We start from the raw sequence: 26,688 nt of genomic DNA, 5'->3' as shown, positions 1-26,688 counted from the left end.
TGAATGTTAACTGATCGCCAATCCAGCTTTATGGTCTTAGTGTCAGTCAGCAACTTATCTCCATGAGAATGGCGTGCAAGCTCCTATACAGCACATATCTGGCAGGCAACAATGTGGGCTGTAAAGGTCTTCATGTCCTTATGGTGCAAATGGGAATGACAATGATGAGAATAATAACCACTGCAGACGCAATGAGTGCAAGCAGCTTGCAGACCTTGGCCCGGCGGAGGTCAGCCTCTTTACGCCTGAGTAGAGCATCATAGCCTGGAGTGTAAATGTCGTCCATCCAGAACTCCATGTTGTTGGGATTCAGAGACTCCTGGGTCTGAGTAACATGATGCCATTTAAAGATTATTAGAGCAGTTATACACTCATATAGATTAAATACAAATCCTAATCTAAGATGTTAAAGGAAATTGCTCTTTCCTGCTATGAATCGTTAATTTGCGATGTGCTATCACATGACAATAATTGTATTTTACTAACCCCACTTTTCTTGAACTTGGATGATATAAAAAAATGAATCTATCAATTAGGAAAACATATCACATTTACTCATTTATAGACTAAAACCAACGACTTTATAGAAAAGATATGCTAGGAAACATAATTGGATTCAATGTTTTTAACTAATGTAGCCCTTTCAAAGTCAACAAATCTTACCTGTAAATCCAAAGGGGAGATTCGTGCCTCTCTGTCGTCTACAGTCCATATGGGCCTTCCCCTCCCCTCAGACAGTCTGGGGTCCAGGATCTTCCCAGAGTTAAGCCCACCAGTCAGACTGCTGTCTTTGTGGCGGAACAGGGACGAGTTAAACACTTGTTCCACCAGGCTGGAGGACTTTTTGGAGATTAGGTTAGTCGTGCTGTCAGACTGATCTGCCTATAAGGAAAATGGGCCAAACACAGATTTTATATAGACTGTATTATACAAAAATGTATTTGATTCTTTAAAACGTTTCTTTGCAGCCATGACCAAACAGTGCTATAAATAAAGACGTATTCAATATTTTGCACATTTGTTATATTCTATCCTTATATTTTAACTTCTGCACTATTTTGTGTCTTCCATGTCATTCTCACTTTTTATTGGGATTTTCACTGCCAACAACTGCTTCTTTGTAATTGTTTTGCATATAACAGCAAACAACTTAAGTGTTCATTGTAAAGGTTTAAACAAATTTTGTCAACTGACCACTAAATCACAGTCTACACAGCAGACCACAAGCTTCAGGCCAAACATATTTTGTGGTCGAACGTTATACGCATGGTGTGAGGATTTGTACTTTTGCCTTCAAAATGGATCTCTCATCTAACAGTTATTTCTTCATATATCATTGTAAATAGAATACACTGTGCACAGTAAAATTAGTCTACCTTTTCATGTGAAGATTTGCCATCTTTACTTTTGGAGAATGACACTTTCCAGTCTCTTGCAGAATTAGAAACATTCAGCTGTTTCGAATCAGACAGATTTTTCTCTTCAGGCTGGGTTTTGGAGGCACGACGAGATGATGCATCCTTCTTCCCTTCTTTCCCCCCCTTTGAATCAGCCTGACCGTTAATGCTTTCTGGTTGCTCCACGGAAGTATTCCACCGGTTCCAGTCCAGACTACTAGTGCTGGTCCCTGGAAACAGATGCTCAGACACAGACAGAGGCTGAGGCTCTGATGACTCAGAAGGGGTTATAGGGTGGCTCATGAAAGAGGAGACACCGCTGAGAGGCTCCAGCCATCGCCCACCGGTGCCTTGTCCATCAACGCTGATAGGCTGCTGGATCTTTTCATCCAGCCGCTGCAGAGCAGACAGTACCTGGGAAATCTCAGCCTTTACATCATTCAGTGAATCCAGTTGTCTTTCTATCTGGCTCATACGGAGCAGCAGCTTACAGACGCCGGCCTTGAGCCCATCATCACTGCTTTCCAGAGAGTGGAAAAGCCTTTGGAGTTGACCTAGGCGGCCACGTCTGGCCTCGTGGCTGTCCTGGTTAATGGCCCCTGATCCATCGCTGGGGTGCAAGACTCCCGTGGAACCACACATGCTTATGTCATCTAAGAAACGAAAGATGGCACTGATGTCATCCTCACCAATGTCAGGGTCGTCTAATGAGGTCATGAAGGAGAAGCGGTCAGCGTGGACAAGGCTACGGAGGCGCCGGGTGTCTGGTGGGTCTGTCTGGGTTCCTTGAGCTTTGACTCCATTGCCTCCACTATCCCCAATCTCGCCTCCTATGGACCCCCCCAATCTGCTGATAGCAGGGGTTGATCGTCTTGGAAATTGCCCCCCTTGTGATTCCATCCCCATTCCAATGCTGCCCAGGCCTATCCGGTCCTCTAGACTGTGACTCTTGTTGCTCCAGATGGGCCTCTTGGTCCTCGGAGGTTGAAGGTGCCGTGGGGACCACTCTGGGACTGGCCGCGGTCCGAAGTAAGTTGAGTCCTGTAGATCATTAAGGCTCTCGTGTTTAGCCCTCTGCTCTGGCTCTGGCGATTGGTTGACTGCTGCTGGTGATGGGTAAGGATTCGGGATGGTTTCAAAGCTGTGATTGTCGAAGCCTTTTTGAACCTTGTTAGGACTGGGAGACTCACTGTTAACAGTCAACTGGGGTATTAGAGGTGGCTGGTTATGAAAGTCCTTCTTAAAGATGTTTCTCTTCTGGTCGACAGACGATCCCTGTTCATCTTCAAACACCTCCATGGGCGCAGAATCTCCACTAGACTCACTGTCCGTCTCCAAAGGCAGGTAGATATTCTTCATGACCTCGTTGGGGATTTGGCCACTAGGGTACAAAAGTGTGGTGTGAGGCAAGTCGAAAGAGACAGCCCTCGCCCTGATTGGAGGAGAGGACACAAGTGAGATGGGATCGGGGGGAAGACTTGCTCGCTTGTGGGCAGAGTAATTAGATCTCGGAAACAGCAAGTGCTGATCGATAGGCCAGCCACTGGAGTCAGAGTGGGCTCGGGCTCTTTCTCGACCAGAAATGTTTAGTTGGTGTATTCCAGGCAGACTGGGGCCCGGGGATTGGTCGACAGGGAGGACCATCTGCGCTCTGATTGGTTGGCTGTCATCAGGGGAGCCAACCGTCATCTGAATAAGATTGAAGATAGTTACAATGTCAGCAGCGACGCCTATGGGTGAAAGCCCCTGGCCTCTTGTGGAAACACGATCTCTGAATAGAGTAGCTGGGAAACAGGGGTCCTGGCTGGCAGCAGCAAACAGCAGACTCCTGAGCTCGATGAGGTGCTCCAGGTCAAAGCGGGTGCTGACCATACGACAAAGATCCTGGAAGGTCAGCCATTGGCGCATATTGGCCAGTTCCTCCAGGATCCCCAGAAGGACCTCAGGGTATTCCTGCTGCAGGTTAGCCATGGCTGCTCACCTGAGAGAGAAAACCAGGCAGTTAGTGAGGCCAAGGAAAAACAAGTCAATATAACAACACAGAAAAAAGATAAGTGCATGTAAATCTGTAAAAATATCTTTTCTTTATGAAAGTATAATAGCTTAACAATAATATATGTTTTAGTATCGTATACATGTCAATAAGAATAAAAAAGCAAGGGATATTGTTATGTATTGAATATTTGTTGTATTATTATGTAAAAATATATAGTTCTATTATAGATGTTTACCCATGCTCTCATTGTATAGCATGTTAATAATAGAGATAAAATGCGTTTTGAATAAAAAACTAATTGTCAGTTCTATTTTTGTATTAGTTTCACTTAGGTCCAACATCAATAGTGTTTCAGATCTGATACCATTTCATAGGATGCATATAATTATGTAATCGGTCGAAATTAGAATTAGATAAGACATTTTCAGCTCGGATGGAAAAAGCCCTTTGAGTGGGGAATTTGGAAAGCGACCTTATTTTTGGAACCTAAAATAACCGATCATCTGACCTGATGACGCCGTCACACTGCGCACAGCTTTACCTCACTGGACATTTTTCATCTTCTCATTTCTATTAACCACCTCGTGGGCAGACTGGCCACTTTACTGAACACGTGCTAGATGTGTGTCGATGAATATACCGACATGCATTCAGTAACTTTATTCCAGCCACCTATTAAAACGGTCTGAAGACGAGGACAGGGCTGGACATATTCTTGGAGAAGGAGCAACAATATTTACTGCAAGTCGATCCCCTTTTGAGTATCATCAGCTGGGACAACGCCAATGACATGTCAGTGTTGCAAATGCAATCTGGGTTAACATCTTACCAAAGGTGTGAAGGTGAAGGTGAGCCAATGAGTATTTCCACTTACCTGAATCTGATGAAAGATAAAGTCAGTCCTGCGTCCATGAAAAATGACTAATAAAATCCAGTTTTATGGCGATAGCGAGGACATATTGCAAATAGATCCGGGGCTGCTCATACTGTTACACTGCTTTCATGGGCTTCTCTGTTTGTAGCAGCAACTAGCCCACAGCTCAGGCAGGAGAGGAGAAAATTAGAAACCAGGTCATCTTCCCACAAGTCCTTGCAGTCCCCTAAGGGACCTTAAAATACATCCAAACGGTTTCCCCATATCAGAGACAAGCGCCGACACTTGCAAAGTCAACAGTGCACCCTCATTTCTGATTGATACATGGGAGGAAAAACACCCTGTTGGCAGTGTATATGAGTAGGTCAGGTCCAGGAGCATATTTTCTCAGGGTGCTATAGCAATAATTGGTTATGTGTGCAAATTGAGCATAAGCATAAAGGGCAGATTAAAAATTGATGTTTTCTAATAGACACTCCAAACTGACAGTAAGCCATAAGAGCTGAAGCAAATTACCTGCTAGATTGCTGCCTACACACAGAACTGTCTGCCAGACTTCAGCCCTCCCAGACTTTTCACCATTACTCTACATTATCATCCATAAAGGGTTGTACTTAAAACTCCATTAGAGCAAGAGAAGGGCAAGGCTTTCATCGGCGAGTGGTAGCACTCACCGATGTGCTCAGGAATCACTGGGAATCAATGCAGTGAATGAGCCGTGGTATGTGGATGTAGGTATAGGACAATAATGTATCACTGTCAGGCCTGAAGTGTAGCGCTTCTGTATACCAGGTGAAAAAAAGTACAAAAGTTGAATAATGTATTCAAAACATAATCTGCTTTTTTATTTCACTGCACTTGGCTTTTACAAAAGTATCTACCAATTGAGGAAAACTGATTGTGTTGTCATTATTGCAACATTTCAGTATCTAGCACAGAAACATTTAAAATTTGACTGGATAGTCTACTTATACATACATTAGGGAAAGATCCCTCTTGCTTAATGCAAACAAACCCAAGGTACCTTCCTAACAACAAAGTTGGTACAAACAGACCAGAATTGGCATTACGGCACCAACTATAATAAGAGTAAAGGTTTCACAGGACATGACAAATATGTAAACATTACTGCGTTAAGGTTTCAGATTCTCTGTCTCTTTTCTTCTTTGTTTTTGATTTCACCACAGGAGTTACAAAGGTTGGCGTCAGTGAAGGATTCAAGGCTGGATCTAATGCCGGGTTCAGGGACATCAGGTCCAATATAGTTGCACTCTCATGACCTGTTGAAATATGACAGCATGAAGGACCGAGACAGAGGAATGGTGGATACATATATTTACTATCTGACTAAAAAGGTGCTTACCAGTGTTGTCCTCCTCACCGCTGGGTTCTATGTCTGGACTGTGGAGGGAGACCCGGGCCGAGGCTGCCAGCTCAGTTATGAAGCTTTCTTCTGCCTCCTAATGGACACGACAACACAGTGCTTACAGGAAATGACCGTGCAAGCTTGTGAATCAAGTCGTTAACCTATTGTAAGGCAGGGAAGTAAAGAAAACATGAAACATACTAACCAGCAGCTGTGCTTTGATCCTTTCCATGTTCTGATCCTGGGCTACTTTCTTCTGCCTCAGTTCCTCATATATAACTTCCTGGTCCAGATCACACTGCTCCAACACCCTCCGTTTGTGGAGTTCAACCCTGAGACACAAAAAACAAAAACAAAGTAACAACCTAAACTATTATTTCATGTATTTAAGACAGACAAAAGTGTGTAGGGCAGACAAAGAGTGTAGTGCTGAAGGGTGGTGTAGTGCACGGTTGTTGCACCTCTGTTGAAACTCAGCAGAAGTGGGTTTCTTGCCCCAGTTCACCAGCTCCCTCAGCAAGGATCTGCTCAGCTGACTGCTGCTCTCTTGTTTCTCAGTCACCTCTGAAGGAACAGTAACATTAACACACAGTAGATTTTCTAACTTTAAGGGTTCTTTCACAACAAAGCTGTTTGGTTTAGTTAAAACAAACTCAGGTCCGTTTGTCTGGTTTTTTACAGTTCATTCGGGCCGGTGTGAAAGCTGTCAATTGAGCCCCGGGGCGGACCGGACAACCAAACCTCGGCCGCTTGAAAAGGCGGGTCTCCATCGGCTTCAAAGCAGACTCTTGTGTTGTGTTTGTCACGTTACAAACAAAACAAACCAACCACAAGACTTTACTATAGCAGATATGTGACTTTAGTATGATTTCAAAAGCTAAACTACTAATAAATACATCTGCTGATCATGAAATATGTTCAGGATGCAACTATATAAATGATCTGTATATGGCAATGTATAAATCATTTGGAAACCATGGTAAAACGTATGCACGTCAGCGCGGGTATTTCCCCTAACTAATCCAACTCTGTATGCTTTATCAGTTCATTAAATCAATTAAAAAGTGCGTGACAGCGATCCCACAGTAATAATCATTACTGTACAAGACGCCTCCTTTTCATCCCGTCTCTAACTGTTAGTGAATATGGATAACATGCGGTCGATTTGCAGTCTAATAATACTGTCAGTCACCAGAATTTTATTCCCTCATGTGATTCCTGATGATGTAGGATGACAATAGCCAAAGCTGTCCAATCAATGAGTTACCTGTCAGTCTGTTTGACTTCATGTTTACTCCTCTTGGTTTGTTTGTAAAAAGTCAGTCTGAACAGGAACCAGATCATTTTCCCTCTTCGTCAGGACCAAATGAACCGAACTACAGGTCTGAAAGCACCCTACTGAAGACGTATCTACTATTGTCTGCTGAAATCATGCTGCCTTAACAGTGACGAGTAGGATAACAAAGTAGGTTATAACAAGTCTACACAATCCTGGTCATCATTGTGCAATTGTATTGCAAATTGTCCCTATGACTGAATGAAATACTGTAAATTACATACATCTTGTCTAGATAAGGATTAAGGTTGCAGCCATAACAGCATGAAAATCAGAGTTTATACAGATGTGAACATGTGCATGTGTGTTGTGATTGTCATCTCACCCTTGTTTATGTTAAACTGATCCTGCTCCATTTTCTTTACGATGTCCTTCAGGTGGGAATAGTAGCTTTGGACCAGTGCGGTGAGAGAATCTTTGGTCACGTACACGCTCTCCGAGGCAGCCTCTGTCAGGTGGCGCTAATGAGGAACAAATGTTACTCCAAGGTGCTTAGCAAACAAACCTGAAGTAGAAAGATGGTTCTAATGCTTACCTTCAAGCCATCATCCTGTTTTGGAGAAGTGCGCGACTCGGTGGGTGGGTTCTCCATCATCTGTTGGATGGCGTGGCTAAGGGCGTTGCCTACCACCAGCTGTGCGTGGCTCTGGAGAAGCTCCATCCCCGTTTCCAGTTCAGACAGGAACTCCTGCTGGAAGCTGTGGCCAACCAGCTGACTCTCTGGGCCCAGATGCCTCTCTGCTAGGCTGGCACTGCTGCTCTGTGATTGTAATGGGACAACAACGCTGTTCAATCTGCTGTGAACTTGGCTAGTATGTCAGACAAGTGAATAGGAGACATACTGTATTGTGTGGTGGTTTTAAGGTGCTTAAAAGAATGTATTGATAAAAATAATAAATGTTTCCCACCTTGAGAGTTGAGTTGACACAGAACTGGCTTTTACTGGGATCTTCCATTAGCACAGCTCTGAAATCCGTCTGAGAGAGTGCCTTCAGCTTTGACAGCCTCATCTCCTTCAGCATGTGCAGACAGAAGTGCCTGACCACAAAGTACCTCTGCACCGCCACCAACAGGTGCTCATGTTTCTTCTCTATCAACCTTCCCACGTGGCTGAGAAGAAGATCATATTGCATCATTTCCAAGTAACTCATAAACATTGATTTAAATACTGCAAAAGTGGATGTGGCTGTGCTGTAAATCTGCTGCCAGTGAGGATTTAGTGTTTGTTTACATCAGGTTATCGTTCACACTCTCAATACGCCATAAATACTTTTTGACAGGTTTTCCAATCTCACCTGTTGAGTGTGTAGCTCTGTCTGGCCACCATGGCCCGGAGGATCGTCATCTGTTGTTCACTCAAGTGTTTGAGACAGGCCTGCACCAGAGCCATCTCCTCATTCCACACCTACAGCAAAAGAGGCTCAGTTAGAAACACCGGAAAGCCTTTAGTTTAGTTAAACTCTTGCAAATATCTAATGTACATCCATTTGTATCCGATTCCCCAGATGGTGTCTACCTGTCCATCTTCGTCCAGCTGAGCCCTCATGTCCTCCAGTTGCAGCTTGGTGGTGCACTCTGCTTGCTGCAGCTGTGCGACCAGCTCCTGCTCCAGATCCAACCACAGCTTCTCGCAGCGTTCAGCGGAGACCTTTGACTGGGCAGGGACAGAGGTGAGAAAAACATCCTTGGCTAGGTCTCCAAGCCTCTTTGACCAGGAGGCACGGAGTTTCTGCGGACACAAAAACGCACACAAGACCAATGTAAATACTCTCGCAGAAGTAAGCACACAAATACAAAAATGCAGTATTCGATCTTTTACCTTCCAGTGGTCACAGAGGGCTTCAGCCACCCTGTTGTCCTGCTGCTGCTCCAAGTCAGAAATCTGCTGCCTGTGTTTCATCAGCAGCTCCTGGTACACCTGAAGGAAAAGTTACAGTTCAGATGTAGATACCAGTGTAGTCTGCAAGCAGTTTATTGGCCTATTTATTATAAACAGTAAGTCCAGATCTACATATTGAGGTGTGAGAGGCAAAATGTTACAACCTTGGTGAGCTGCTTTAGGTCATTGTGAGTCTGTTTCAGTTCCAGGGCGCAGCTCTTCTCCTTGGTCTGGCTCCTCAAAAGCTTCTTCCTCTTGGACTCCATTCTGCTGCACTTCTCATCCACCAGCTCCTTTGTCTTTCTCGTGCACTCTGGAACACGATCGACCAACTTCTGTATGAGCTGGACTAGTTTGAGCATTTTGAAAATAACTGCAGTTTGCAAAGCCAGCTGGAAGACTATGTTAAGAATGATCATTAACAATGAATGAGTAGTATGTGAGGGACAGTATATTCAGAATACCCACAGTTACATGTTCTTACCCACAAGAGTAATACAAACACAACAGAAAAGTAAAATACACCCAGAAACTGAAGTACATTGCCAAACTATTGGTGCACTTAGTTGCATGAGCGTCTAGGGTACAGTAATAGTGCAATAGATATTCTGTGCTGTCCTGAAAGAACCTGACCTTATTTAAGGATCTAAAGAGGATTCACAGAAAATGGTCTATTTTGAGAGAAGTAGGCTAGACATTGTCCACTGATACCTGCAGCCAGAAACTAGTCGAGTGAAATGTGAGAAAAGGACACACACTCACACTGTGTCAGTATTTAGATAACTGTGTTACTGAACTTATTTTTCAACTTGCTTAACCCACAAAATGTTTACTCTAACATACCTTTTGTCTATTGTCTTTTGACCCGATAGTGAATGGACTTAGATGAAACTGAAATGTTACCCTCTGTGCACTGTTGAAGGCCTTCGGTCAGAGTGGCCTGAACCTCTGAAAGTATCTTTTCCATGTGGCTAAAAGTCAAGACGTCATCGCTCGTCAGCTGCTCCAGTGTTGTTGCTATCAAGCCCTGCCTCAGAGACACTTCCCAATTTAGCAAGACAGGTTGGGATTGAAGAAGCCCCGTCAGCTCCTCCCACCACAACAACTTCTGCTGGATACTCTGCGAGAAGTAGAAAACAACTTTTCCTTTAGTGTATCCAGTTCTTCGCACGATGACGCAAGGGACGAGCAGCAAAATGAACGGTGTGCCAACGAATAACTAGTATTGCTTTACCTTTAGATAAGCTTCCTGTGTGTTCATCAGCTGGTTTTCCACTAACAGAAGAGTCTGGATGAGCGAGAGAATCACATCCTGTGCTTCATCTGGAGAGAAAATGCTGGTCTTCTTCAGCAGATGCTGGCACAAGTCCTCCACCTGTTTGCTGAAACATCTGGACTGTGAAGAGACATGGATATTAGCTTTCCCTTTAGAACTGTCAGTGTAAATACAGGTGTTCTAATAGACTTAGTATATAATGAGTAATAGGTTTAATTGTTAAATAATTTGCTCTCTGGGGTTTTCTCCTCATTTTTACCACTTGAAGGCCACGTTCAAGAAGATCTTTCTGAGCTCTCTCTATTTCCTCCAAAGTACAGGGAGCATCGTCCTTTTTCTCGCTGGCAGTGTGGCCTGTCGGCAACTGTTTCTTCAGCTCATTCAGTTCCTGAAATGACAGATGACAACAGATGTATGTACGTACGTATGTATGTATGTATGTATAATAGACATCTGATCTGGCCCTACCTTTTCTTGCATTTGAAGGATATTCTTGGAGAAGTCAGCATCATTTTTGTCTTTTGGAAAACGACCACTGAATATTATTTTCCCCATTTGGAGAAACATCTATAGCAGGAAAAAGATAATAAAAGAAAATAAAACAACCATTTTTGCCTTTTGAACTTTGACACTTTTAAGAAAATATACTTATAATAAATATTATAATACCGTGTTAAAGAAAAATGGTAAAAATTCACCAGGCATTTGTCATCCTGAAGCTGGGAGCAATGTTGTTGGATATCCTGCAGGGCCAAACAGTAAAGGCTGATCCTACCTTCAAAACTAAAGAGATAACATGAGTGTTATTGCCTCCAACAAACTGGGGTTTGTGCATCCTTGCTGTAAGATTAAGGTGCATAGTTATGGCTTAACATTTAGAAACTACTGGTTCCTACCCCGGCTGTGTCAGTGTGCGAGGGTAGTGAGAGACCCTGGTGAAGCTCTGGTTCTGCAGGCTCTTGGGGAACAGCGAGGAGGAGATAAACTGACTGCTATCGTCATTGTCCTGCTCTTGACTCAGAGACTCTCCATCCGTGGACGAGGACGACTCATCGTTAGGCATTGCTGGCAACTTGGAGTGCTCATGCAGTGACGGATTGGACGCTCCGTCTGCTAAAGGCTGACAAATTCAGCGAAAGTGAAGTAAATCTTAAACCAATTGATTGCAACTTACTATAGTATACCTTACTAGCCCATGGATTGGTTTGCAACTGGTTACTATTTTCTGTTATGTGACCACTTCTATAAAAAATATTGCTTAAACTTGTTCTGATGTACTACTGTTTAGTTTACTAAAGTAAAAGTAAAACTACAAATTATACAATTATTGCTTAAAAAAGCCCTTATATTAAGCATTTATTTCAGTCATTTTGTGAAGAGTCTATTACCTTGTGCACCGAGCAGAAGGTGTATGATATGATGGTGATATGCTGTATACTTACTCTGTATTTTTGGTTGATGGGATAAACCACCTTTGCTCTGGATGCAAATGCAGCCACATCACTGTTAATGGGTGGTGGCTTCTTCTTCTCCTGGACAAGGAGTAAACAGACTTAATTAGTTAGTTAGTGGGATGTTAATCAGTAGCTTTAAACATCAGAAATGGGTAACCTGTGTCATACACTTAAACATGTTTGGCAGTCCAATCCAGGTATTTTACATCAATTTACCACTATATATTTCCTGTCACATCCACCTGTTGTAAGTTATAATAAGTCCAAGACGTGTCTTAGATGTTAAAGAGAATAATACTTTATCATGTGCGGTGCCAGTTGGAGGCTCCTTTCTGCTGTTGCTGACACAGTCACTTTGGTTGTTGTCTAATTCCCCATCATCAGGTTCAAGCAGCCGCCTCGCGTTGTGACCCTGATGACACAGGAGCAATACGTTACTGTACATCCAAAGGATGGCGCATAATGCCACTGTAGAAGAAATAGAGGTATTTGCTTACTTGTCTCGTCAACAGCAAAGGCTTCAGACAGAAGACATATAAAAGAGCAGCAGCTAATATTCCCGACAGCCCTCCACACACCGTCGCCACCGTTAACAGTCCCGTGTATATGTGCAGCGACTCGGCGAATGAGACCAACACATCAGTGCCGCATCCCGCCATCAGGTCCTGCTCCATCATTACTCCTCAGACTGTAGGAAGACTTTTTATCGATAACGTCCAACGTTAACAACACATCTCGAGGACAGTAACGTTAGCTCCTTCTTGCTGTTGACACTGACGTTTCTTTGCTCGCGTATGATTTTAAATGTGTCTTCACTCTAAAAATGTCTACATGTTTAAACATTAGAAACTTACAATTTGCGACAACTTCTTCCAGCAAAAAAAAAGTTTTCCCCCAAAACGACAAAACTTGGTGTAACTTGTAGCCAATGGTTGTACGGAGTTTTAAGAGAAAGAACGAGCAGCGTCAAGACAGAAGAGCTAGCTAGAATTTAACCGGAAAATAGATGAATTCGCCTTCAGTATAAAAGCACAATAAGGATTCTTGGTATAACTTAGAAAGTAGGCCCCTATACAAATATTAAGGCAAATACGGGTGGGTCAAATATGTAAACACTAAATATTTGTATGGTTTCTTTGCACATGTATATACTTATTCATGTACCCACAGTTCCGAAAATCCCATGGTCTCGCCTATGACATTTTATTTTGAAAGTCACAACCGGAAACACATTTATGTACTTTGTTTTTAACCTTTCCTTGAAGAGTTGCTCATTCTTCCCAAGTTTTGGAAATGTTTTCCGAAGTTGTGAAGCAACAATGATCGTGGACCTTGTGTACACCTCTTTGAAATGGCGTCCGTAGTTTTCTCTTGAAATATCTGCATAATATAAGTAAAAATGTTCTTGTACGCCGGAAACGCTGCTACAAGGGAATTTTTCCAAGAAAAAGCGGTGGGAATGTTTTCATGGAGGATTTTAACAGTGACAACAACCAGAAATACAGCCAGCTAGCTAGCGGCTCTCCTTTGGTGAGAGTGGCACACCAATCTACGAATGCTTCCGATAGACTTTATCGGGAAGCGGATCACAATATGGTCATTTCTCTTAAATATCCAAGTGTCCTGTTTGTTTCCACCCCCTGTGTTCTTCCGTTGGTGTCGCGATGTCACGTTAACTCGGTGTACCGGTGTATTGGAGCATCAGCGCTGTTGTAACGGTACCGTTATACCTCAGGATGCATCATGGTACACAACTCTACCATCACCGGAGGTGAGTGACCCAATGGTGGAAATCACAGAGAGATCATTTATTTAGTTGTATCCTTAAACCTTATTTTAGCAACCAATATTTTGATTCACATGTCATATCTATGATCAGGCTTTGGTTTTTGAGCAGTACCCTTGTTTATGCATAACATATTAAATGTTTTCCATTGTCAGAGGCTCACCAGGATCCATGTAATGCAACATGAGCCCGGTGGGAAATCATCAGAGCAGACATCTATTAGGATGGATGGTTTGTTCTTATTTTCCTCAAGTCTATGCATCAACAATACAGTAATAACAACAGACCAGTGCAAACACCAGATCAACAATTGTACATATGAGTCTGTTTTGTACGCCATGATGTACACGTACAGATGATGTAACGTTAGAATTCCATAATAGTTTTAGGTCGCAAATATATGATATACAAACTGTTACACAGAAAATCTTTAGTACACCGGTATATACAAAACCCCAGTATGTCTATGCATACATAGTATTCATTTATTGTCAATTTCAGCCTTTGTAACTGAGTGTTCAAACGCCCTATTTTTCACCTGACAGGTACAATGGAGATCAATGGGCCCATGGCGTTGTCTGGAGAGCGCCGACTCTCCTCCTCAGCATCTGCTGGTCCGTGGGAACACTCTTTTTACACGCCACTTAGCTTCATGTCAAACATCTTGCACCAACGGAACCGCAGAAGCACTCTTACCAGATACAACCCGAGCCTCCCTTTGCCTCAGGTGTGTTTCTAAAAGAGGTGTTTTTGGTCGCTTCAATCACTGTACACACTTTCATGGAGTATGCAGATGTTGTATGCAATGCACCTTCTCATGTATGTGGTGATTTAACAAAGAATTATGTTGGAAGAAACTGAATATACAGTGTGTTTTATGTTTCTGCAGACTCAGAGTGTGGCACCTCCATCCGCATTTGGGGTCAAGTTTCACAAGTGTGCACAGGTACATGCTTGAATACAGCCCATTTAATTTATCTGCGTTTAATTTCAACATATTTTAGTGGACCATTTGTTAACATGTTGCAGTCCGTCCAGTGAGTCATACTCTTCCTTCTGCTCAATCAGGTGAAGCTGGACACTGATCCTCCTCAACTGACATTCTTCCTGCTGATTCACAACATGGGTCCATTGGGTGGCACCAACTTGTCTCAGGTGGCTATCCGGGACTCCATTTCTGGAATAGTACCCCTAAAATCTGAAGGCCGTGTGGTGGAAAGAGGCTACCAGACGTTTGCCATTGATTCACTGTCTGGTATGTCTGGCAGTCAATTTGTTTAAGAGATTATTCTGGTTTGAACTTTAAAAATAATTGAATTTGTTCCTCGCTGTATTCGCAATAAATACCATTATACTGATTTTACCTCTTTAGCTGGATCCCAAGTTGTTGTCAACTATACTGCTCACATAAGGAATCATAAGAGTGAAGTCCTCGCCCTTCCAGCTTTCCTCACCTTCTCTAACGCCTCACAGGTATTGTTTTTCTGCTCTATTTAACTGGAAAAGGAATCTTCCAAATGCTAATGATCTCACCATGTCAGCATTTGCTGTACTGAACAGAACATTTTCTCTCTTCTTTTTTCTTGACTCCGCAGAATGATGTCAGTATGTTTGGTCCATTAACGGCTAATCTAACCCTGAGGGTCAACTCCACCGACAGGGTAAGTTGTGGACAGTTCCTTAACTGGAAACACACTTTCAGCTTCAAGCGTTGCATGTTTTGTTCTTGTTTTGTACACAATTGTTTCGATGAGAAGTCTGGTGTTTCTGCCCACTGTTTTAGATTCATCCTAACCATGGGGTCCATTTTGCTGGATTTGTTGCCGGGTTCTTTGTTGCGCTGATGCTGCTGTCACTGGGGTTTCTGGCCATGAACCTGATCGGTCTCCGAACCAGGCTGAGCCGTCTTCAGCAAAGGGTATCTCAAATTCAAATGGGTTTTGTTCAAGTTAAGCTTAATGTTAATGTTAATTACTTACGGTAGATTTACAGTATTTGTTTATGTTAATGTTATAAAAGTGTTGTTGATGCTTGTTTGTTAAAAGGAAATTTGGTATTTTTGTCCAACCCAACACATCAGTTAACATAACTAATTTAGTAATTTTAAAGAACTGTCTTGTCAAATTTCTGTCAGTATATTTAGCTAATTGATTTTTTATTTGTATTATTCACTTCAGCTGTAACATAAATCACTGTGCGTATATTTTCGTGCTTCAGAGAAACAGAGGTGATTCCGACCCTGAGTATGCAGACTGCAACATGAGTGAGAGCGTAAAAGATGAGGCCGCATTTGAAGACAAGATGGTGGACACCATGGTGCTGGAGGATCCCCAGAACATGTACCAGGCTTTGGAGAAGTGAGTAGACGGGTCAAGAACTTCAACAATCAGTTGTGCCGGTTGTAGCTCGGAAGAAACACACACTGGCACTTTATGTTGCTTTCTACCGAGCCACAAATATTATTTTTATATTATATTTGTATAATACATCTCACTAGGAACCCACAACGCACCGGTTTACCCTGCTTACGCTGTATTTCATCCCTTTAAGCCTTGAAATGTCCACACTGCTGCATGCCACCAACAACCTGGAGGCCACTCGGATTCAGATCTACAGGGATGTGATGTCCTCCCTGGTGGGCGGCCTGCGTTCCCGGGGCCAGGCCAGTGCCCAGGCCCAGCAGAGGCTCCTTAGTGTGCTCCACGGACAGATGCTGGGCATGGAGGGTCGGCTGAAGGAGGAGCGAGGGGCCCGCATGGCTGCTCTGGCTGGCCACTGTAACCAGGAGACTCGTGAAGAAATGGAAGCCGAGCACCGCAGAGAAGCTGCTGAGAAGGCCCAGGCCGAGCTGCTGTGTCAACATGCAGACCAACAGGTAATACAAAGTAATTTGTTTGTTTTTTCCCCACTGGATCTGCGAGTTTATTGCATTCATTACTATCACTAAACTGTAAACCTCATTGTGTTACTAGGAGCTCCTCCACTGCAGTGTCCTCCTAGAGAAGCTGCACAAGCTGAGCCAGAGTCAGCTCCAGCGCATCCTGTTGGTCAGACACGAGGAAGCCTCAGGGAAGGTCCAGAGGCAGATCATCGAGTGGCGTCGGGTGGAGTTGCACAAGATTTTCTCTGAAGAACTGGAGGAGGCCACCCGGATGGGCGAGCTGGAGAAGAGCACAGCCAAGAGTCTTCAGCACGATTACTTCGCCTGTCAAGTGAGAAACCAAAATTAGCTTTCAAAGTTGTGACACATGTTATGGATGCATAATTTGAGCGTTATTGTCACCTGCAAACATGGCCAGCAGGGCATGTAAAACAGCGTTTGTCATTTATATATCTGCTTTATTCTCTTCTTCAACTTTTCAGCTATCTCTATTTGTGATAATCGGCAAATGAAGCAAACATATAAAAGACATTCGATGACATGTCCTTCTTTTTTCTGACCAGGATCAGCTGGAGGAGGTGCTGGATGTGGTCCTTGCCAACCAGCGCTACGTGCTCGCTGAACGCCATGCACAGAGGAAGTTCTTGGTGCACAGCCTTCACAGCCTCAACAGCCTGATTTCTGACAGCTTCTCCAGCGCCTCCAGCAGTCTGGACAGCTGGTTCACTCACATCAGGAGGTTGGAGCTTATTGTACTTACCAGTGACTCACTTCACATCTAGATGCACTATCACACTACACTACACTATAAATGTGGCCAAGTGAACCTGTAGTGCTTATATTTGTGATGTAAAATATATAATAGAAAATATAGATTTGCAAAAAAAAAAGATAAGAATAAACACAGTACAAAACAAACAAAATATTTGACATATTTATACACAAATAAAAGTATTTTACTGGTATTTTTCAGAAAATGTGTACATAATGTGAACATTTGTTAGCAGTTCAGCCTTGTAGTCAGTGCTAAGCTCGCATAATATAAGTAAGATGAACTATAGTTGTTTTTTGAACCTGGCATGCTTTAATCTTTCCACCAGGGGGAGCAGTGTGCCTTCAGAGCAGATAGACCAGCTCCAGGAGAAGGCCCAGAAAGAGCTGGTGATGGTGAGGCAGAGACTGGAGGAGGCTCTGAGCCAAGAGAGGAGAGCCATGCGCTGTGGACTGATTAAGAAGAGGCGGGAGCTCATCTCTGACTTGGTGAGGAGATCATGCATATTTAAGATTTTATTCCAAACAACTGCATCATATATATATATATATATATATATTTATAAAACACAGAACCTGTTCATCTCATACTTTAACTATTACACCATCTTTAATCCATCTCCCTACCTTCTCCAGCTGCGGGTCCACAAACAGAGACAGAAGGATCTGTCGGTTTTTGATCTGGAGGGAAGGAGAGATGTAGCTCAGCACCTGCACTGTTGGCAGAACTTACTGATGGCTCACAGTTTGGAGCTGGCAGAGCTTATCAACAACCTGGATGAGGAGGCTGCTGCAGACATCCGCAAGGTGCCACTCTAAACAGCACAACATCAGGCATCACACATCATGACCTAATCACTGTGAAAGATATACAAAACACTTTGTCTTGACCCCTTACCTGTTCTTTAGGTGACCATGCGTGTGATTCAGGGTGCCATAGCAGAAATCAAAGCCATCCAGCCATCTGCAACTCAGGCCTTGCTAACGCTCCTGCCTCCAGGGGCGCAACGTGCTCTGCCGCAGGTGGAACCAGAGGCGGGACTCGGACAAGGAGCGAGCACTCTCCTGCAGGGCCAGGAAAGGCTGCACCAGGAAGGCAAGGCAGCCCTACACACCCTCAGCTGCACCAGGGCTGCACTAAGGGAGGCTATGGAGAGAGAGCTGCAGGAGCAGAGGGAGCTCAGGGCGCACTGCAGAGCTTTCTTCAGGTCAGTGATATAATAGTACTGGTCAGTACTGGTCCTATTAGCCCTGGAGGTCCTGGGAGAGGTAGATAGATGTTATTCCACTCCCAGCACAGCCATGTAAAGTCTCATGGTGTGTTCATCCGCCTGCCTTTTCTCTTCCTGTCTCAGTTGTTTGTGTTCGTCCCAGCTGACTCTGTCTGAAGATGATCGGCTGCGGATGAAACTGGAGTTTCAGAAGTGTCTGTCTGTGATGGACCTGTGTCTGGTGCTGCCCCACGCCATCTCCAGAACCAAACTCCACACCGCTCTGGCAGCTTGGAGGAAGGAAAGCGAGCAACAGATGGTGAACAAATAATCACACATTACTTCAGTTGTCATGTTGTTAAAACCTGTGTGTGGGGAATTACAACATTTCTAACCTTGGCTACTGCTAGTGGTAGTATATAGGAAGATACAGTCACAGTGGCAGACACACTGCTACACTCATTTTGGTGTAATATTTACGTCGCCGTCAACAAGAGCTCATATAGCATCCAACCTATTTGATTGAAAGTGCATGTGGAACACTCTGAAATGCTAATCAAATGAATGTGTCGGTCCTTTTGCAAGACATGAGCAAAACCAAATTGTGAAATAAAGCAACTTTTGTTTTCTGCACTTATTATGAACAATGTTTTCAATAAATAAATTATAAGGAAGGGAATACAAAAAGAAGAGAGAGTGATCCAAACCACACATCATTGAATCCGCGTACTATGAGTGTACACCAACATGGCGGTGGGAAAAGAGCGTAAATCCCCCATTCTTAGCATCCACAGGTATTCCGTATGTTTTATAGTATGTGCTAAAATGATATACTTTGTGCTAAAAGTTAGCACAGCGATGGTCCTTCCTTGTTTAAATCTCCCCATGATGCAATTACAGTTTAAAGCCCACATGTACTAAACTACAGCAGGATATAATGGTGCATTTAATATTTTCTCTGATGCGTAAGAAAGGGAGAACGGCGACCGCCGGTGCAGACCACACTACGATCAGCCTCAATTGTGTGGCCGCTGGATGAGTGCACATTGTTATTTAGAAATAATACAGGGCTGCACAGAGTGGTTTCATTTTAATCACATCATAACAGCATTCTTGGAGTCATTTCCCAACCAACGTATGGATATTTTGGTTTTTGCAGACTTGTGTGCAATCCAAGGGGAAACCCAGCGAGGCCAGACAGAAAGCAGACACATCTGACCTGCTACTTTTCCAGAAAAGGCTCGAAGACGGGATCCAACTCTTTGAGAAGGAGAAGGAGACGGAGAGTGGCGTCATGAACAAGGTAAAGCCGTAAAATGACCTTTACCGTAAGTTACTGAAAGGCAAGAAGGGATCAGTGTATGAATTTTCTATCATATCAAACCCTAAGCTCATTCAGTAGCAGAAGCCATCTCCTTGAAGTGAATCTCTATCCGTGTGTAAAGTTCAATATCTAGATTAGGATCGCTGGTACGAGATGACTGAGATACATCCATCCTGATGTTGGCAGGTGATGGAGGAGATGCGTAGGGAGAGAGAGGATGATCTGCGCTCTCAGGGCGACAGCCTGGCGATGCAGATGGCTACCATCCACTACCAGAAGGCTGAGAGGAGGACCAAAGTCTTGGAGACTTCCCGAGCAATGCTTGCTCTGCACAGCCTGCTCATTCAGCAGCTCAGAGAGAGAAAGAGCCTGAAGAGACAAGACATGGCACAGAGTATTCACAACCACTGCTTGGTAGGCAAAGCTTTACTCCAAGTTAGCCGCCCATGGACATATAATAAGGTTCAAACTAATGTGGTTATTCTCGGAAAAATTCTCATGTCTCCTCTGAGAGTAATACTTTCTCATTAGACCGTGTAGACTTTTATTAGAGTGTAATTCGACTCTTGCTGCAGGGCCTAGAGGAAGCTGAACAACAGCTTCATAAGGAGAGGACAGAGCGATCCAGAGTCGAGTCAAGTCCAGCACAGAGAGGGGACTCTGAGGAGGGAAGTGAAGAGGAGAGACTGTTTCAGCTGCAGCAGGATTGCAGGATGACGTCCATCCTCCAGGAGGCCCTCTACAAGAGTGATCAGATCACCGCACTGTTAGCCGAGAGGTGAGCTTGTGGTGTTAGCGTCATCTCAGGAGTAATGAGGAATTTTTGTTTGTTGACACAGGCCGTTGAATTTTACAGCGTTGAAACTCTCTGGTGTTTTCAGGTTTCAGGAAATGACTGGCAGCAACCAAGCCATGGAAGATTTAAAAGAGCAAATGGAGCTCAGGAGACTTTATGCAAACTGTGACCAGGTCTGAATTTATAAATAGACCTTTTTTTCCCTCCAATGTTATATTCTACACAATGTTATATAAATGTCATGGAAAAGTACAGGGACATCTCACTCCTGTGTGCGTGCCAGAGAAAGTAGAGGAAAAGGTGTATTTAAGGTGGCTCCGTGCCCTGCGTTTCATCTCAGGATCTGGAGTTTGCGTCTCGGCTGTTGAAGCAGAGTCAGGCGTCTGCTGAGGTTCTCCTGGAGGCCCTGCGTCTCCTCCTCCCCACCCTGCCTGAAAGCGAACTCCTCTCCATCACTGACGCCCTCTGCCCCAAACAGCTCCTCGTCTCATCATCTGCAGAGCAGGAGCAATCCGGGTAAGGACCAGGTTCAGCATCTCTCTACCGGCAAAAGATTCTTGTAGTTTTACATTTACATAGTTTAAACCTTTTGTCATGCACGAGTGTCGTCCATTTTATTTTCCTTTCCCTGCTTGCTTTTTTTTTTTTTTTTTAAGGGAAAAAAAATAATTGAACAAATTGAATATAGGGAAAAGCTTTTAGCCCAAAGTACGCAGCCAGAGTCTCAGCGATTCAAGTTCTGTGGTTGAAGAAAGTAGTTTTCTGAGTGAAGTCACTGATTTAATCAAATCTGCGTTTAAACACAGCTGGCTGAAACAAACACATCTCCGAGCATTGTCTGAAATTTAAATACAGTTTGACCACGATTCCACAGGGCTTGTTTTCCCCGAGCCACGATGGGGGGGGGGGGGGATAAACGATTATACTCATCATTTAATTTCCTGATACAATGGAACACTCATGTCTGGCCCCCTGCTGAGTTTGGATCACTCTGCTGATGAATAATGTGTCGTGCATGGGGAAAGGAGCTGTCTGGCCAAAAGACAAGGAATTGAAAATGCTCAGTTTGGAACAGTATGCAAGACATGTGTTTTTCTTTTCTTTTTCAGCTCTTGTTTCTGCTTTTTTTTGTTTGCAGGATAGAGTTTACCCGTTCTTTACAGCAGTTTTAAATCTTACTAACGTGAATTCAAGTAGAATGTGAAACTCCAAGACGTAATGACTTTAATATTTAGAGATTGTTAGATTAGATTCTAGATCAAATCACTTCATCTATCGCCAGGCAGTTGTCTGGAAACAGAAACCTTTACCTTGGTACTCGGTGGACCCACTGACGCAGGGGTTAGGGGAAGTTTAAGAGCGTTTACTGGAGGGCAAAAGAGAATGGAGGTGGAGTGGAGACAGCGTGTGCCTACCGCAGTAGTTGAGACGACAATCTGGTGAAGAGCCGGTGTTGATATAGAGAGAGAGAGAGAGACGCGAGGAAAGTAGGCACAAGGGAAAATACTGAGACACGGTTGTGTCCGTGAGAGGAACAGAATGAAATGTAAGAGTTGGCACTTGTACTATTTAAACAACTATAACGAAACACGAAATACATTATCAAAGACAAATACATGTACCTCTTACCTGGCTTGATCAAGCAGCTGTGTTTGAGAGAATGATCCATGTAAGTTGCCATTTATCCCATAAGAACCCAAATCCCCTTTTCCTTAAAGGGAAATGATAGGGGATATAAAACAGAACACATGGAACACATGGAACACATTTCTGAAAGTGTCTGTGACAACTGTGTCACCGTGGGTTCGTTTGACAGATTCAACTTCTGATTATTTATTTTATTTGTCTCCCATTCAAATGTCTGGCATGTGTGTCTTGTCACTGTTTTCAACCTTGTCTTGCTAATTTGGACATCAGAGTAATACATCAAAGCTCTAATTATCTCAAGAAAAACATTTGTCCCGTGCTGTTCTGTTCCCTCCTGCTCATTGCGTCCTTCCTTCATTTGTTCTGGTACAGTATGTTACCTCCGTATTCAATCATTTACTGTACGCTCTCATTTGTAGGTAGGTGTGGTCAGAGGTAGTGTTTATAACATCTGTTACATATGTAATCAAACGCTGGTAACTTGTGAAATACCCAGAATGCAATGAAATGACATCTATTTACTGATAAAATGTACTTTTCCGTTTTGCTTTTATGAATATTGTTATCAAGAGTTGAAAGATATTGTTCTTGATTTGTTTTTAAAACTACTGAGAACTTCACATAAACAAGACGATGCACATGATTCACTGATTCTGTTCATAATGGAAAGATGCTCGAGCCATGCAACCTGATATTTAAGCAACTACACTTCTACCTTTTAGTGGCAATCTGAAATATTAATTATCTAAAAGAAAAATAGTCTTGTGTGGTCTTGCAGTTGGAATTATCTGTGATTATTAGTCCGTATTCATTAGACAAGTCTAACATGATGTACCCTACTAAGAAATCATTTAAATATTTAATCTTTTATCTTAGTGGAAAAGATCACAAAGCTCTCCCTCTACACCAATGAGAAGTCATTACAGCGTATCAGATAGCCAGGCATCCCTGACCATTCTTTAATCAAAGCCGATCATTGTCTGCAGAGATCATATCGCAGCTACCAGCTTCATAATCCTTTGATGACTTTTTCACCAGGTGTGCCGGGGGGTCGAACAGACTTCTTCCTGTCAAACTGAGAGAAGACGTGTTGCATAAAAATATGCCAAATATGCCAAGCTGCACTGTGGAAAGAGAGCGGTGAGTTCAACACATTTCTGTTTTTTGCTACTAGCTGCTGCATAAAGATATATATATTATGCTATTGTCAAGACTAGGCAAGTCCTTTATTGATCTGTAATATGCCTTTAGTCGGTTACATGGGAGGGCCACAGTGACCACATGCATGAGGTAAGCATTTTAACACTCCAGTCCTACTAACAACAGCTCCTCTGTCCTCCAAATCTCACAGACTCCAGGAAAAGAGGCAAGGTTTGATGGAAAAACTGCTCCCCAGATCCCGTGTCCTGGCTCCAAGAGATGTTGCACCACTGCTGGTTGAAGAGAAAGAAAAGGAGGGCGGTTTCACTAAAGCACAACGGCCTTTTTATAAAGCTACCGTCACTGAAGACACAGCACGGCAGCAAAATGACACTGCAGAAGAAAGGGCTGTGAACACAGTGAATGAAACATTGCACAGCACGGCAGAGGAATACATGATGCCCTCCTGTGCCAGCACTGCTGCCGGAGAGAGGTTGTTTGTGTTCCGGGATCCACCTGAATCATGCGTCAGTGCCGGTGCAAAGAGGAGAAAAAGGAAGAAGAACTTTCTCAATCTGAAGAAAGGCTCAGTGGCTCCAACAAACCTACCTTGAGACTTACAAACATTGTCAAACAAGTTTTTTTTAAAGTTTTTTTTATGATGATGGTACTTTATCATGATAATATTACAATCCAAATCAAACCTATAATTTTTGCTGTGTAGCAAAACATTTTCTGTGCCTTTCTAAATGTATATTGCATGTTGGTCATACTGAGGTAGTTGTCTTGAATGGATGTCTTTTAAATGGTGGGGAAAGTCCATTAAAGTTCAGACTTTACTGAAAATGTTGACAATGTGTTTTGGGGAAGAGAACAGACAAAATCCTTTCCTGTAGTATTAGTGTGTACTGCATTAGTATTAAAGAGTATTATTATTCATGCTCAAGACTACAGATATGAGTGTTTGTGGTTTGATGTGAGGATACCTCTCAACTCAAGATGCACAGGGACATTAGAAATGGATCCAAATCCCAAGTTCTTTCATGTGCAACGCTTTCAATTAATTTAGTAAAACCAACAGTGTTATGTTCCCATTGATGAACCACACGACTACAAATCAAACTCTTGTTTTGACATGTACAGTGGTTGACCCCCGTCGATAATGAATATGGCTGATATCGATTGTTTAAGAAAAGCCACAAAATTGAGCAAAAGTTGCGACACGTTTGGCTGTGTTACCAGCAAGAGAAGCTCAATCGTCCGTGGTGTTTTGGAGCGGACATGAACAGAGTGTCCCAAACGCTGCGCTTCCACGTCATCGCCCCCCCACCCTCCCCCCACCCTCTCCACTCAAAACTGTTGCCAGTCCTCCTCTTTTACCATTTAAACCCCTGTTGACTGTCCCAGCGGCTGGAAGCGGTCCTGAGCAGCACTGTTGTCCGACATGAGGTTCACGGGGCTCGCTACTCTCGCGTGTTTCTTCAGCTTCGTGTGGCTGTCGGACTGCGCGCCGCCGACCTGCTACTCCAGAGCGCTCGGCCTGAGCAAAGAAGTCATGGTTCTGCTGGACAAAATACACACGTACCATCGCACGGTAAGCGAGTTGACGTTGGTTGCATTGTCACATTGTGCAGACATGCCTGTGTGTGCGCGTAAACTTGTGTTTTGACTGGCGCTCCGTGTAACGGTCATGTTTGTTGGGTTGCAGAAAACGTGTGCTGATGTTCTACCCACGATCTTCCTTGATGTGCATGTAAGTTTACACCAATGGGATAATGTAATATGTGGATAGAGGTGCTGAGAGGAGTTCCCAGGGAAATTGGACATTTTCTAGAATATACTGGGACTATATGGCACTGGGTTTGTGGTGCCCAAAGCGCCAAAACAACAACACATTGTTGACCTTGTTGCGCGCAGTTTTCATGTCGGAACTAAAACTAGCAGACATCTCTATGGCCAATATCTCCCAAACTATGCAACTCATACCAAAACTTTGATTATTAAATAGCACAACAGGTAAGAGGAAAAATAGTTCCTTTAAAATCCCAATTAGATAAGAGCTGTAGCTTTCATTCTCACCGTGCTCAGGAAACCAATCAATCAAACCAATGCAAATCAATGTGTACTGTGACACAAAATCACATCTGATATGAATTGATGACCTGTTATTTGACTGCTCTAGACTCCAAAAAGTGTAAATACTTAAAAAACTCTTGTGCAAAAACAACTATGTGTGAATAGTTTTAGAGGACATTTTAAAAGAGCCGTTTTATCTTTCTAGAACTCGTGCGTCACAACCAAGCTCCGTGACTTTCTCTACGTGGTGCTGAACCATCCGGACCAGTACTGCAGAGAGCGTCCCAGAATGGTGCTGCTGAAACGTAAAATCCAGAACTTGCACACCATCATCACCACAGTCTGTTATCGGGTAAGAGCATCTCAAACACCTGCAGTGGTTTTTGACCTCAACATTGTTGTTTTCAGGATCCAGTTTGTTGACCGCATGTCTTTGCTTCGTTGGCAGGACCTGGTGTTTTTCACAGACGACTGTGAGGCTATTGACACCGGACACATTAGGCCTCACTATGCAGAGGACAGGCTTCAGCTCCTGCAAGAGGAGAGATGAGCAGCGCACAAAGCAGAGGACGGACCCACATCGGTCCGTTACATTCATACAAACACATCAGCAATATGTAGAATGGTAACGTCATGTACACACCACAGCCTGCACTGTATTAGATGCATCACAAACGACACACAGAGCGCCGCTTCATGTTGTACCTAGCTGGCTCTGTGTTAGCTGCAGACTCATGTCAGTGGACATGTGTGGCTACATTCCAGCAAAGGAGTGCAGAACTTTCCACAGGAAGTTTGCTGAATGCCAACCATGCCGATGAAAACCTTGGAATAATAAAGCAATAAGAGATGCTTGTGAGCTGGGCTTAACCGCTGCTTACTTACCAGGGCTGATCAAAGGTGCATGTGTCATTAAGAGAAATATGTTGCGTTGCCATAACCCTTGGTCTGACCAAGAGGTCTTAAAGGAGCATTATGCAGCATTTTGAAAACATCTGAAGGGCTGAACATGGTGGTGGAAAATGTTATGTAAGAAATAGATGTCCGAAGCATTCCTTTCTCACACTCCGTTGTAGAGTGTGCTCCTTCACAATTGTTTATTTTTCTTACTTCTATTTTAGATCAAAAAACGTTACGACCGTGCTGGCGTGTGTGCTGAAGCTGAACAAAATTAATATTTTCTTGGCTCTCAACGAAAAAATGGTTATAAAACAGACCAAGCCCTCACTGTTTTAGACATATTAGACACATGCCTGTTTTTATGTACACATTATGTCTCACAGTATGTAATAAAACGTCTCTGTATGTATCAGCTTTTACTTTCTATATTCTCTAAAGTAGTTTCCTAAATGTCTGCCAGCTGATTCTGGGAAACACAAACTAGTGAGTCAAAACTGGCCCATGTCCAGTCTGAATCAGCATGATGTCCTTTTTTTTTTTTTACATGTAGGTTATTTTCTCTCTGAAACCACAGTCCA

At 43.3% G+C, this 26,688-nt stretch overlaps 4 protein-coding genes across 4 annotated transcripts; 2 read left to right on the top strand and 2 right to left on the bottom strand.

Moving 5' to 3' along the window:
• Positions 1 to 130: 130 nt before the first annotated feature.
• On the bottom strand, positions 131 to 3,368 carry LOC142954587 (major intrinsically disordered Notch2-binding receptor 1-like). Its single transcript, XM_076095686.1, has 3 exons — positions 1,377 to 3,368; positions 664 to 882; positions 131 to 325 (listed from the first exon to the last, which is right to left on the bottom strand). Exons 1-3 carry the CDS (start codon positions 3,366 to 3,368, stop codon positions 131 to 133), a joined length of 2,406 nt encoding a protein of 801 aa, XP_075951801.1.
• Positions 3,369 to 5,092: 1,724 nt separating this feature from the next.
• On the bottom strand, positions 5,093 to 12,523 carry evc (EvC ciliary complex subunit 1). The gene is made up of 20 exons (XM_076096051.1): positions 12,076 to 12,523; positions 11,877 to 11,990; positions 11,567 to 11,656; positions 11,021 to 11,244; positions 10,823 to 10,907; positions 10,593 to 10,691; positions 10,384 to 10,512; positions 10,083 to 10,244; positions 9,752 to 9,968; positions 9,013 to 9,161; positions 8,789 to 8,887; positions 8,486 to 8,698; positions 8,265 to 8,374; positions 7,878 to 8,079; positions 7,505 to 7,729; positions 7,295 to 7,430; positions 6,095 to 6,197; positions 5,839 to 5,965; positions 5,631 to 5,727; positions 5,093 to 5,547 (listed from the first exon to the last, which is right to left on the bottom strand). Exons 1-20 carry the CDS (start codon positions 12,253 to 12,255, stop codon positions 5,393 to 5,395), a joined length of 2,916 nt encoding a protein of 971 aa, XP_075952166.1. The 5' UTR covers positions 12,256 to 12,523; the 3' UTR covers positions 5,093 to 5,392.
• A 376-nt stretch (positions 12,524 to 12,899) lies between these two features.
• Positions 12,900 to 24,075, top strand: LOC142954716 (limbin-like). Its single transcript, XM_076095910.1, has 23 exons — positions 12,900 to 13,349; positions 13,520 to 13,595; positions 13,910 to 14,091; positions 14,254 to 14,310; positions 14,433 to 14,619; positions 14,737 to 14,837; positions 14,960 to 15,025; positions 15,148 to 15,282; positions 15,582 to 15,721; positions 15,915 to 16,239; positions 16,337 to 16,576; positions 16,809 to 16,984; positions 17,346 to 17,505; positions 17,653 to 17,823; positions 17,926 to 18,224; positions 18,372 to 18,546; positions 19,387 to 19,530; positions 19,738 to 19,965; positions 20,127 to 20,329; positions 20,433 to 20,520; positions 20,688 to 20,863; positions 23,033 to 23,134; positions 23,346 to 24,075. The coding sequence occupies exons 1-23, from the start codon at positions 13,134 to 13,136 to the stop codon at positions 23,746 to 23,748; spliced, it is 4,050 nt and encodes a 1,349-aa protein (XP_075952025.1). The 5' UTR covers positions 12,900 to 13,133; the 3' UTR covers positions 23,749 to 24,075.
• A 498-nt stretch (positions 24,076 to 24,573) lies between these two features.
• On the top strand, positions 24,574 to 25,760 carry cytl1 (cytokine like 1). Its single transcript, XM_076095688.1, has 4 exons — positions 24,574 to 24,728; positions 24,843 to 24,887; positions 25,416 to 25,562; positions 25,659 to 25,760. Exons 1-4 carry the CDS (start codon positions 24,579 to 24,581, stop codon positions 25,758 to 25,760), a joined length of 444 nt encoding a protein of 147 aa, XP_075951803.1. The 5' UTR covers positions 24,574 to 24,578.
• The last annotated feature ends 928 nt before the right edge of the window (positions 25,761 to 26,688 follow it).

Source organism: Anarhichas minor, unplaced genomic scaffold (genome assembly GCF_050575085.1).
Source record: "Anarhichas minor isolate MPS153535 unplaced genomic scaffold, ASM5057508v1 ptg000021l, whole genome shotgun sequence".
In the NCBI taxonomy this organism is placed as follows: domain Eukaryota; kingdom Metazoa; phylum Chordata; class Actinopteri; order Perciformes; family Anarhichadidae; genus Anarhichas; species Anarhichas minor.
Note: the sequence above shows the minus strand (reverse complement) of the source record. Positions and strands in the feature narration are given on the sequence as shown.